The sequence below is a fragment of the Eumetopias jubatus genome, unplaced genomic scaffold (genome assembly GCF_037043125.1).
Source record: "Eumetopias jubatus isolate StellerSeaLion01/CBP00866 unplaced genomic scaffold, mEumJub1_p1.0 scaffold_8, whole genome shotgun sequence".
Lineage (NCBI taxonomy): Eukaryota > Metazoa > Chordata > Mammalia > Carnivora > Otariidae > Eumetopias > Eumetopias jubatus.
In genome coordinates this window covers 117,274,736-117,288,665 of record NW_028274814.1, presented here as the reverse complement: position 1 = coordinate 117,288,665, position 13,930 = coordinate 117,274,736, and the positions used below count along the sequence as shown (strand labels likewise).

General features: G+C 35.0%; 1 protein-coding gene across 2 annotated transcripts in view; it reads left to right on the top strand.

The window, feature by feature from the left end:
• The window catches only part of NTN4 (netrin 4), a 108,080-nt gene extending 99,665 nt beyond the window's left edge, over window positions 1-8,415 (top strand). For both annotated transcript variants that reach the window (XM_028105453.2, XM_028105452.2), the window contains 2 exons: window positions 1,354-1,524; window positions 7,087-8,415. In XM_028105453.2, the coding sequence (XP_027961254.1) occupies window positions 1,354-1,524; window positions 7,087-7,223 (308 nt within the window). In that variant the 3' untranslated portion in view covers window positions 7,224-8,415. The remainder of the gene's footprint in view (window positions 1-1,353; window positions 1,525-7,086) is intronic.
• The last annotated feature ends 5,515 nt before the right edge of the window (window positions 8,416-13,930 follow it).

Sequence of the window (13,930 nt, the reverse complement as noted above, 5' to 3'; positions counted from 1 at the left end):
TACTTTGTTCTTACTAGGTGCGAAACACCCACAGACTTGGAAAAAAATGGTTTCCCCCTCCCCATTCTCTCTATTAATGGGGAAAAAAACTTGATTCATTGTTTATTCCTTTGGCAAATATTTATTAAGCTATAAGAGTGAATAGATGAGGTCCCAGTTCTCTTTGAGCATACAGTCTAGTAGAAAAATAATAGTGAACATTTGTTGAGCATTAGCCATGAGCCAAGCACTATGCTACATACCCTTCATACATTTATCTTATTGGGGTTCCAGCCCAAACTCTACCTCTAACTAACTGGTCATGCAAATTTGGGAAGTTCACTTAATTTCTTAAAATTTGCTTCCTCAAACATAAAACAAGACTAGATGAACTCTTAAGACCCATTAAAAGTCTAAAATTTGGTGATTCTATAAAAACTGCTATCTGACAACCATATTCTCATGAATTGGGACCAGCCAATATAGAGTTCCCTCATTACACAGAATTTTCCATCAAGATATAAATGAGCATGTAAGAACTCTTCTAACAATATAGAACACTACATCCAGTGTTCCTTCGGTGTACTTTCTTCCCCACCCCAAATTATTCCACTGCTTAATCCCCAGCCATATCCAATTCATAGATGGAAGAGCAGAGCATAATACAATTGTGAGTTATAGGGAATACTGAAGCTCTGCCATCCTGTGGAAAGACAGCCACCCTAACCCCAGTCAGTTTGCATTTTTCATCCAGGGAAGAAGATTAAATAATCAATATTTAATTATTTAATCTCTTTAGAATATGTAAAATATATTCTGGCAGTAACATTGTGTTTGTTCTTTGTTGTAACTTTAATACACAGTGAACCAGAGGAAAATATAGTCAGAATCTAAATAGAAAGCATTCTTCTTCCTATACACCTTATTTCTATTTGGATTTGATAGCTAACTGTGTTTAAGACTATGTTTGTAGTAGGCAAATGACTGACAGTCTCTTAGCATAATGAAATGGGAAACAGTGGTTGAAAATGTCTAAGAAGGAACAGTACAGTTAATATAGATAAATAAGGTGAAACCAATGCAAAAGTTAGTGAGCCTAATGGTTTTTTTGAGTTTTTTAAAATTCTGGTATAGTTAACATACAGGTTTTTTTTTTTATTAGTTTCAGGTGTATAATACAGTGATTCAACAATTCTACATATTACTCAGTGCTTATCAAGATGAGCCTAATGATTTTTAAAGCAAATTTCCACATTTGCATCATCATTAGTTAACTTTTCCATTATACTCTGAAATGCATATTTAAGTTATTCCAAGTTCAAAAGGCAGTATGAAATTCTATGCATTTTGACTTTTGGGATTGTGTTGTTACAGTGATAAAAATAAAGATTTTATCAGCTCACGACAAAGGGTCTCATGCTGAGGTCAATGTGAAGATAAAAAAAGTCTTAAAATCTACCAAATTGAAAATTTTACGAGGAAAACGAACATTATATCCAGAATCGTGGACTAACAGAGGCTGCACTTGTCCAATCCTCAATCCTGGTAAGCATTAGACTTTTGTAGCTTAATAACTGCTTTGTCTCTGCTGATTTGCTCCTTGTCCTAACGTTCTCTAAACCACAACTGAAATAAACTCACCAAAGAGTATCTCTCCTTTTCACCATCTGAATTCTGGGGACAATCCAAATGGAATTCTTTGAACTGACATAAAAAAATTATTTCTCTTCCACATGTTCTATAAAAGTAAAATATTTTAAAATCCAGCAATATAATATTTTCTGCCCTAAAAGAGAAGTCTCAGCTTGTACCAGTAGCATAGAAAACACTTTCATAAATTTGGATGGCACTAACACTTCATCTGAAAGCTAGGTCCTATTATGGTGCCCTGGGTAGAACTTGCTCCCAAAGGAAATTCGAATGCAAAATTCCATCTGTGCAAATAATATTGAATTAATTTTTTACAATTGCATGAGAAGCATCTGTGTCTCCTGGATAGAAAACAACTCTCAAATTCTCATCATCTTGTTTTTCATTAAATGATCATTCTGGTTTCAAATTAGAAACAGAAATTAAAACAACAACAACAAAACCACTACAGAATCTTAGAGAAACTTGAAATTAAGGGAAATTTGCATCTTCAAATGTAATTACGGTGGAAGAGCCAAGCAAGTAAGCGTGGAATTCTTACCTTTATACTCTACAAGTACACTTTCATATTGTGTCATATGCTACTTACTTCTGTCTCCTTCATTAAATTTGAGGATGGGATTTAGATTTTTGATCATAGCATCTCTAGTACCTACCATTAGTACCTAAATAATAACACAGTACCCAGATAGTAAGTTCTATTAAAACAAACATATTTTGGGGTGGATCAGTTGGTTAAGCATTTGCCTATGATCCTGCAGTCCCGGGATTGAGCCCCACATCAGGCTCCTTCTCCCTCTGCCTGCAGCTCCCCCTGCTTGTGCTTGCTCTCTCTCTCTCTCTCTCTCTCACCTTCTCTCTGACAAATAAATAAATAAATAAAATCTTTAAAAAAACCATATTTTTAAAAATGCTCTGTATTTCCCACATTATGTACTTGCCATCTGTTTCTTAATTGCACTGCTAATACAGGTACATAATTTATGTTCTGGATCTAATTCCTTTCAAATAAAAGTCCAGGAAACCCCAGTTATGTTCTTAAGAAGTCACTGTAGTCTTTGACTAATAACAAAGAGAAACAGATAACTGAGTGACAAAGAAAAAGGGAAACTCTCAATGAAATATTCCCCCCAACCTAAACAATCTAAAATATAAAACTCTTGACTTTTTGACTGTTGACTAATCTCTTATATCCTTTTATGCCCTTTTAATATTTTATTTAAATTCATTTAAATTTTAATAAGGAAAAGAAGACATTTTAAATAATAAATATGTTTCTGAAGAACAAATGAAGTAATCAGAATCTTAGATTTTGAACACAGGGAAATGAAGACTCCTTAATTTAAGTTCTATTTCCCAATAATCTGTGTGTAGAGGCTCTTCCTATAAGCACTTTCTATTATCTTGGCAAAAGAAAAAATAATCTGCCCAGTTTTTTAGTAAGACATTAAAAAAAAAAAAAAAAAGAAAAGCTTTGGGCATCTGAGCCACCCTCCAGGAAGTAAACTATACTTCCTCATCAGGTTTCTGCCAGAGTCAAAGAATCCACTGAGTTCATCACAATTGAAAACATAAGTGCAATTATTCAAAGAATTCTTAAAAACATGTTTACTCACTTTGAAGAAAAGACTGGAACCTGCCAAAGCAAAACCAGACACTCTTTCATTTCACTTTGTTTTTCCATTTTTACAAGTTCAATAGCTAAGGCCAAAGAAAGCTGATAAGAAAATTCGGAAACCTTACACACCAACTAGCTTCCTCTGCTACTTTATGAAAAGGAACAATCTAATTGACAACCCTGTAAATTCATTCATTCCCACATTCATACATACATTTACTCATTCATTAATCAATTTAAGATATCAAGACTAGCACTAAAGTATTATATTTTCTTTCTCTATGGAAACAAAATAAACTTTGTGCCCTCAAACATGTAGTAAAGTAGATGTTGAAAGCAAAAAATAAGAAAATAAAAAGTAAATGCTAGTGATACAACAGATAATGTTATTTTCCATGCTAATTTTTGGCATGATGCTGCTCCATAATTAATGGATTTATTCAGTATAATTTCTATCAGTTCAATGTATATTCATACTTTAAATTAATGGCAAACTCCTATAGTATTTGTTCTCTTGATAGTTTCAAAGTAAATTCATTTAAAATACTAAACTTAACAATGAAGTTTCCTAAAAATTATTTATTGTATTTTTATATGAGGATTTTATTACTTTAGGTATAATACAAACAATATCAAGACCATTATATTTTAATTAGTCCATTAATTAAATATTGGGATTCTTTTTCATGCAGATGCTAAGGTTACTCTTTAAATAATTTAAATACCTTATAACCCTTCTTTCACTTGTGCTCTCTGGTGTTAAAGTCTCTATCATTATTATCCCTTTCTCTCTCTCTTTTTTTTTTTGAAAACACCATCATAGCTATGTTTAAGTTTAGGGCTGATTTCTTTTAATAATATTTTAAATAACTCCCTTATTATAGAAGCTATCACATATACATTAAAAAAATTTAGAGGAAAATTTAAAATTTCAGTTTCTTACCTCCAGAGATCCTCTCTGTTGACAGCTTAATGCAAATCTTTCAAGGTCTTTCTCTGTGCATGTACGTATTATATTTTTTAACCAAAATAAAATCATAGTATGCTCTATTCTGTAACCTACTTTATTTAGTTAGTGATCATTGCCTTCAATTATAGTTTATTCTCATATACTCTAATACTCACACTGTATTCCAATTCCGTAACTGGTCCCAAAATGTCCTTTAGAACTGGTTTGTCCTTGTCAGTGTTCAATCCAGGATCACACATTGTATCTAGTTTTTAAGACTCTCAAGTCTCTTTTACTCAAGCACAGTTCCTTTTTTAATTGTTGTTGAAGAAATAATTAGTGTTGAAGAATCCAGGCCAAGTGTCCTGTAGATTATCTTACCTTCTATATTCGACTGGTTGGTTCCTTGTCATGTCATTTAGCTTGTCCCTCTACCTCCCATGTTTCTTGTAATCTCTAAAAAAATCTTGATAGATTCAAGATAAACATTTTGATTAGAATGCACTAGAGATATTGCTGGGTATGTACTTCATGTTAAATCATATCGGAAGACACATAAGACCTGGATAACCCACTATCAGGGTTGCTAAACTTGACCCTTGGGTTAGAGTGATGACAGCCTGATCTCTCCATTGGGCAGTTTTGTTTTCCCTTTTGAGATTAGAAAGTAATGAGTGTGATGTTATTTAGTCATGATACAAATATCCAGTTTCCCATTGACCGTTGATTTGATGATGTTACCACCAACTGGTAATCCTTCCTGAATCAATAATTTCATTAGAGCTTGAGAAACGATGTTTTTCTGATTCCCCTCATTTACTAGTTGACATTCTTCTGTAAGGGGATTTTCTCTTTCAATCTGGGCTATGGATTACCATTCAATATAGTTCCTATTTAAACACAGGGTAAATGCTAAATTCTTTCCTTATAACTCCCAAAGTGCTTACCTTGCAAAGTAAGTAATGGTCTTAACAGCTGCTTCAAAAGATGACAAACCAATTTTTTTCTGGATTTTTCTTTTTTGAGTATCATTTTGGAATTATGGATTTTTGTTGATTCAGTATGTTTCAATAGATACCATCATTATGTTCCTTGGTGCTCAAATTATCACAACTTTAACAAGTTGTAACCCTTTCTTGCTAGCTCCCATGTCCTTTTACAATGATCCCCATTAATCTTTGAGAGCTTCCTCGATTTTTAGCACAATAAGATATCCCATGCTACATTGTATCTTCCTGTCCTGGGCCTGCAACAGCATTTCTGCAAGAAGCCTTGTTTTCTTTGTTTTGTTTTGTTTTGTTTTGTTTTTAGTGAGATCTGTTTAATTAGAGAGCACAGTATGTCTACTATAGGTGTTCATTGCTGCTGGAGCCTTTTGTTTTTAGATCATTTCAGTGGATGAACAAAAAATATATATAATATAGTAATATGTTTTATTTTTATTTTATTAATATATATTTATATATATACATATAAACCCATGAGTTTAAATTGATATTTTCAGGTTAATTTTAACATCTATTATTTTTTCTTAAGTTTTAAAATATATGTCTCTTTATCTTGGAAAGTTCTCTTTTATAAACATAATTACTTATTTGCTCTGTCCTATAATATTAAAGAAAACTGTTTCAAAATACCAATATTGATAGTATTACAAACACCTACTGAAGGAGATTAACATATTTCCTTTTTTGATGTATAGGTAATGAGACTGTCCTTTCATTTCTGTATGTCAACCAAAATTTTTTATTTGAAGCCTGAAATGAATTTTGAATTACAAAGGTCTGGTGAAGTCTCATCTTTTTTTTTTTTTAAGATGACAAACAAACGTCCTATATTCCAAAAACACATTTACTTTCTATAGGAGATATGTGTCACTTTGTATCATTCATAACTCCTTTTTTTTCTCCTCTTATCTCACTTTTTTATTATATTATGTTAATCACCATACATTACATCATTAGTTTTTGATGTAGTGTTCCATGATTCATTGTTTGCGTATAACACCCAGTGCTCCATTCAGTACGTGCCCTCTTTAATACCCATCACCAGGCTAACCCATCCCCCCACCCCCCTCCCCTCTAGAACCCTCAGTTTGTTTCTCAGAGTCCATAGTCTCTCATGGTTCATCTCCCCCTCCAATTTCCCCCTCTTCATTTTTCCCTTCCTGCTATCTTATTTTTTTTTTTAACATATAATGTATTACTTGTTTCAGAGGTACAGGTCTGTGATTCAACAGTCTTACACAATTCACAGCACTCACCATAGCACATACCCTCCCCAATGTCTATCACCCAGCCACCCCATCCTTCCCACCCCCCAGCACTCCAGCAACTCAAAACTCTCTTCCAATATGTTTTTCCAAATGGTTGTCTCACTTTTATAAAAATCCTCCTTAATATGCACTACCATACATAGTGAGTCTCCAAGAAATACTAATTTATAGCAGTATGCTAAGTACCCACAGGATCCTTCTTTACCCTAGAAGGTAGTATAACATAAAGTAAAAATTCTACAGCTAGACAGACCTGAGCTTGAGTCAGAGTGCTACTATTCACTGGGAGACACTGAACAAGTTTTGTAATCTTGCTGAGCCTTAGTTTCCTTATTTGTAAAACAAGAAAAAAAAATACCTACTTCATAGGGTTATTTTCAAGATTAAATGAAATAATAAGCCACTTAACACATAGTAAATGCTTATTAAGTATGTAAGCCACTTAACACATAGTAAATGCTTATTAAGTACCAGCTATCACTGCCTGGGACTCCCTATTTCAACTATGAATATATAAAACCATGAACCGTGCATATAAAACCACTGAAGTCACATCTCCTCCCCCACTTCAATACATTATGATACTATAGAGCCCCTAACTTTGTTCTCTTTTAGGTTTGGAGTACCTTGTGGCAGGACATGAAGATGTAAGAACAGGCAAACTAGTCGTGAATATGAAAAGTTTTGTCCAGCACTGGAAGCCAGCCCTTGGAAGAAAAGTCATGGATATTTTAAAAAGAAAGTGCAAGTAGCAACAAAGGTATATAGCACATAATGACACTTCTCTATGTAGAAAACACAAGCTTAATGGAAAGGAGACCTCAAAAACAAAACTGGAATTTTTTAAGTGCCAAAATATATAGAAATATTCCAATGCATGGGCCTAGTCTAACCTGTCTCTTTGGGGGCCATGTTTAAATACAGTTTGTTTTATAAAGACAAATGAAAAATCCTACACTGATAACTGCCTCCTATGGGACTGATTCTGTAATTCATAACTATTCAGAGTATTTTTAATAGCAGTATGATATTTAGCAGTAATGCATTAAGAGGAGTACATCTAACAAGGACTCCTTCCAGCTTCAGATATGTTACTTCTATTTGTGCTACTTAAAGTAATTAAGGAGATTTTAAGGACTCCCCAACCCTACTATCAAAAAAAGGTTTTTCTTAAAAAAGAGCCTGCCTTTGTGTGATGTGTGTGAACTTTGGTCTATGGAGTGTTAAATGGAATCTCTCCACATGTATATACTATTTCCTTGTATAAAGCACTTTACTACCTACCACTTGTGTTGGGAAAGTTGGAAGACCATGGTTGACAGAAAGAAAAATAAAGGGCGTGTAAGAAAACCTACTGAAACAGAAGCACTGTCACTACGTGTGGACAAAAGGAAGTTGTACGTGTTAGCTCTGAACACTTGGAAAAAACCCAAAAGGAGAACATGTTTGCATATGAAGTCTCAGCTTCAGGCTAGAGGTTAGATTCCACAGATACCAGCCATGATGAAAAATTTTTTTAAAAACTAAACAAAATGAGACTTTAAAATAAGAGGAAGAAGAAATCTTAAGAGTAGAAATATGCTTGGATGAAAAGGAAATGGACTTTAAATTTTTAAAAGCTCATTTATTTGCAATGCACTTGTATACACGGCAGAAATTATTGTAGACACAGAATTTGTTTTATTTTTCTGTTTAGTATTTAAACCTGAATGTTGGAACAGTTTCCTCCTTATCTTTATTAACAGTATATGGCCATTACACTTACTCATTTTTTTGACACAGTGTATGTGATAGTTCACCAAACTACAGTTTTCATTATTACTCATATTCTGTACCCATGCACAACCACAATACATACAGTTTCTTCTGTACTTGAATATACAAAACATAAACCACAGTGTCATAAGATTAACTTCACATACAGAACATATTTTTTTTCCTGAGGTCCTGTGGACTTGCAAAATATATATATATATATTGCTCTGTTAATTTTTTATATTTCATATATGTAATAAAGGAATATGATTTCCTGATTTTTGTCTCATTTCCTGGTCAACTCTCCTAAAGATTACTTTGTCTTAATGAGGGAACTCAAACCTAATTCCTTAAATTAAGAAAATGAAAGAAGGGCCTGGTATTTCTACTCTTTTACTCTGGGGTGTGGGGATAGCATGGAAGCTAATTCGGATGGGATTAGTTTCTGTAGCCTTTGGACATGAACTTTTATCAGATGAAGTGCATTTTATACTACATTTACTTGTTAAAAAGCAATGAAAGTTCACTGTTGAAAATACAGAAAACCAGGGCACCTGGGTGGCACAGCTGGTTAGGCATCTGACTCTTGGTTTCAGCCAGGTCGTGATCTAAGGGTAGTGAGATTGAGCCCCACATCAGGCTCCATGTTTATCAGAGAGTCTGCTTGAGATTCTCTCTCCCTCTCCCTCTGCCCCTCCCACTTGTGCTTGCTCTCTCTAAAATAAATAAATAAATCTTAAAAAAAAAAAGAAGAAAATACAGAAAACCGTATCAGGAAAAAAAAAGACCTACATTTAAACCATCCTGTGATGAGAGCTGTTAGCATTTTAGTGCCTAGGCTGCTAGACTGCTTTCTACACATGTACATACCTTTTACAGAATTGGAATTATACCATACGTACTCTCATGAAATCTGCTTTTATAACCTGTAGCATGTCTTATCTTTTCCTATCTTATCCTGGTAGGTGGAATGCCATTTAGTAGGGGATGATTTACAAGCAGCTTATCAAACATGTTGATAAGTATATCACATCAAGAAAAATATTTTAAATACATCAAATATAGAATTTTCTTAACTTTCAGAATTGCCAAGGGGCCTTGTTTTCCATTTCACTTTATTTAAAATAACTATTGCCTGGTGCGCCTGGGTGGCTCAGTTGTTAAGCGTCTGCCTTCAGCTCAGGTCGTGATCCCAGGGTCTTGGGATTGAGCCCCACATCGGGCTCTCTGCTCAGCGGAAAGCCTGCTTCTCCCTCTCCTGCTCCCCCTACTTGTGTTGCCTCTCTCGCTGTGTCTCTCTCTGTCAGATAAGTAAATAAAATCTTTAAAAAAAAAAAATAAAAATAACTATTGCCCATTAAAAAGAATACAAATAATGTCTATTTCTTAAGAGTAGAAAAATGTACATAATATGTTAAATTTAAAAAATTGCAGAACAATACGTATAGTAATAACACCTGCCCCAAAACACATTTAAATATAAACAGTGGTCTAAAAGGCCCGAAAGATAGATCATAGCAGTATTTACCCCGTAAGGGAAAGAAGGAGGTAGATGTTCACTTTTTATTTTGCATGTATTTATATTGCTTGGCATTCTTTCATTGATCATGTACTACTTTTGTAATTTATTTTTTTAACAATTAAAATGTAATCAATTGTTTGTAAAGTCTGTTTAAGCAAAGTTTTAACTAAAAGTTTAATTTTAACTAGTTTGCCAAATTACTGGGCCCCTAATGGGTCTTCCCATTCCTTTTTTTTTTTTTTTTTAAGATTTTATTTATTTGACAGAAAAAGACACAGCGAGAGAGAGAACACAAGCAATGGGAGTGGGAGAGGGAGAAGCAGGCTTCCCGCCAAGCAGGGAGCCCTGTGTGGGGCTCAATGCCAGGACCCTGGGATCATGACCTGAGGCGAAAGCAGACGCTTAACGACTGAGCCACCCAGGCTCAGTCCTTTTTAACTGGAATCTTCTTCCTTAGGTGCTCTTTCAACACCTTCTCTGGCAACATTCAAAAAAAAAAAATCATTGTTATAACTGTTTCTTAATATCTTCATTCTTAAATCACCTGCAGCCCGCCAACTGCAGTTTTAATTCCTTATGAGCATCATTTGGCTTCTAAAGTAGAAAAAAAAGAAACCTATGTTCCCCACCAGTCAAAGTATGAGCAAGCCACCTCAAGGCCCCCTTCCCATTCCATTATTTCATTGTTCTGCCACACTTCCTATCTACACTTTCTCCTCCTTGGCATTTTGCAAAACAACAATCACAGTACCAAGGCAACAGAGTCAAAGAAAAATTCCATCTATGGCTTCACCTCCTTCGAGAGCTATTAGGAAAGTTTCTGCCCCCAGAGCATTATTCCCAGTACCATTGGGCTTTATTAGTCAGCAGATCAGTTGCATAATGTCCACATACCTACCCATATAATTTGCCTGAGGTCAACTCAGTCTATGCCCTCTTATTACATCACTTTCCCCATAGAGGAATGTTACTAATATTTAGTATGTGATGCAATGGAAATTCTCAATAATAGGATAATCTTTTAATAGTGTCCACCAAATGAGGTCAAATCTGTGGGGATGTGACCACGAGTCCAAAAAGCAGTGTCCTTCTGGCTATATTAAACGGAAAGCAAGGCTCGTTATGGGTAAACATAGTTCTTTGGGATACTTTGGGTTCTTGCAGAACAAATCCTTTTCTAAAGGATCAGAGACTTATCAACTCTGAAGGGTGGGAAAAGGGACCTTGAAAATTCCTTGTGCGGCCTGTCCTGTGGCCACTCCCCTGGAATGCCTGAGAACAAGGAGCGTGAGCACTGCCTGGGTATTGAGGAGTTTTGTCAGAGGCCCCAGGACTGAAATGCTTTTGTGTTCATTGTTTCAATGATAAGCAGTCCCCTAACCTAACTTTATCAAAGAGCCAAAGTTACTCATGACTTATTTCCCACAGTTTGGAAGGAAAATATTTATGAACAACCTCAATTTTCAAGGGAGATTGATATGATAAAAATGGAATAGAAGTAAAAGGGTGTGCCTTGCATGACTGATGTTATTTTAAGTCTCTCAGAGAATGATTTGTCTGAGAATACTTTTTGAAAAATGATGCCCTTTACCTTGCTTTCCTACACTTTTGCCAAAGGGATTTAAACATCTCTCTACTTTTTTGAGCATTACTGGCTGTTTTTGAGACCTACAATATTTTAAATGACAAATTCCCAGATTTACTATTAGTCAATTCACATATGCTGAATAACAAAAAAAGCGGAATGTTGGTCATGAGAAAGAAGGAAAGATGCACTGGACCAAATAGATATTTCCAGAATAGAGATGCACGTTCTGTTAAGGGAGGGTTTTCGTACATGCTGAATATATCTCTGGTTTCTTAATATGTAGTCACAGGCAGATTAGCAATGAATTAATTTATAAATCCAAAAATATCCCAAGATATACTAGAAATGATCAAATCATAGTGCACTTAACTGAATAAAGGGGTGAACAGCCGCCAGACAGGGAACCTTGCTTCCCAGAAAGAAAAATAACTACCATGCAAATTCTCACAGTATGAGCAAATTGGTCTGCTCAGAAATTCCCTGGACACCTTCTTCCCTGTCAGGATACCACCAAGGATTTCAAGCTTAGCAAATAAAAAATACCACAAATTATAACACCAATAGCAATAGATAATTGAGAGTTTACTTCAAGGTGGTACTTTTCTAAGTGCTTTCTGTGTGTTATTCCCGTTTGATCCTCCTAAGCACCCCTGAAGTGTGTGCTATTATTATCTGTATTTCCTAAATAAGGAAACTGAGGCACAGGGACACTAACTAAATTGTCCAGGGACACTCAGCTTATAATTGTGGAGCCTGGATTTAAACCCAAGAATTCTACTGCCCAGAGTTCATATTTCCACCACTAAAAAGGGATTCTGGCTTTTAGAAAGGAATTCATGGGAGGTGATACCAACGCATTACCTGTTTCTTTTAGATCATAGTTGAAGGAAGAACACTGAAAGTCAGCATTTCTCTCAGTTCTCCTCCATACTCCAGCTTATAATGTATCCCATTATTCTATCCTACAATTACATAATTTTCTACTGACTTTCTCATTTTTACATTGCCATTAGGATAACACTGTTTACCATAATTTATACCAAAATGAACTAGTAAGAGTCTGGGTTTTTTTTTTGTTTTTTTTTTTTTTGTTTTTTTACCTTTGCTGTTCTCCTTTTGGTCTGGCATTCTGAGATCTATTTAGGCATAAGGTCTGTATGTGCATTTATCAATACCAACTCTGAATAAGCTGCTGTGAAATTCAACAGCATTCCAAGTCAATTCTCTCAGCTCTGACTTTTGCTGTGTGGAGTAATACTGCTTACAAGATGAATGAAAAGAAGTTACACCAGAGAGAGATGAGGAAACAGAAAAAAATAGAGAAAGTAGGCACTTTGTCAACCAAGGAGAGAAAGCAAGGGGCAGGACAAAAGGCATAAAGATATAAGAGAATAGGGGCATGGGACTGGCTTTGTCGGTGGAGCACATAACACTTGATCTTGGGGTTGTGGGTTCAAGTCCCAAGTTGGGTGTAGAGATTACTTAAAAATAAGATATTTTTAAAAATATATTAAAAAATATATAAGAATAAAGGAAAGCAACAGCTGGGATAGGAACCAGAGAGTCTGTTCTAGTAACAATACACAAAATATTTCAAAGTAGAATATACTCAGTTAACCAATTCTTCCATTGCTAGATACCATGATTTATGAGAGATAGTTCTGAATATTTATTACAAAATTTTTCCATCCAAGTCTCTTGCTGTTAGTTTTGTTTGAGGACACAGAAAAGCGAAAGATTATAAAGCAACAGAGAAACCTTAGGTAACTGTAATTAGGAAATTAGGAAACCATTAGTTTTATCGCATATTGAAACAGAATTTTAAATTTATCTTTTACAAAGTAAATAGTCCACAAAATATTTAATGTCAGTAAGCATTGCCTAGAGGTCTTTTTCAATATACGTACTCATAATAACAGTTATCACTTTTGCCCTTATTAGGTGCCAGGTATGGTGTTAAACTTCACATGACTTATCTCCTCAGGCCTCAGTCAATAACCTTGCAGAGTCACTACTATCATTATGGAGAAACTGAGAACCAGAGGGTTAAATAGCTTGTCCACGGCCACGAAATAAGCAGCCAAGCTAGCATTTGAACCTTAATTATCCACCTTTATGACCTACTAATGCCTCTCAACTGGTGATCCTCAAATAATGTTCATAAAAATCAGCAGAAATGTTTGTTAGAAAGTAGAGTCCCAGGACCCTACCTCAGAACATCTGTTTTAGAAGGTCTGGTTGGGGACCAGGGATGGACAATTTAATAAGTACCAGAAACACTGCTCTCAACACTTTTACAGAATAGTCTCAACAAAGTCACAGAGTTAATCATTAGTTCTGGTTCTACAAATGTATCTCCCTCTGGTCATAAATCTACTTGGTCTTCATCATAATGTTATTTTATGAATAAGGGAATCATTAGTCTTGTTATGGTTACCCAAGAACTAAGATGGTAGAGAAGGGGAATTCCCTCCAGCTCTTATGTACCCTACTTCCTAACCTCGCCTTAAACAGAATTGTGAAACATCTAAATGTGTCTTTGATATCTTAGCTCCTCAATCTACTTTGGGGAAATCTCCTCCCCAGGGCTCATT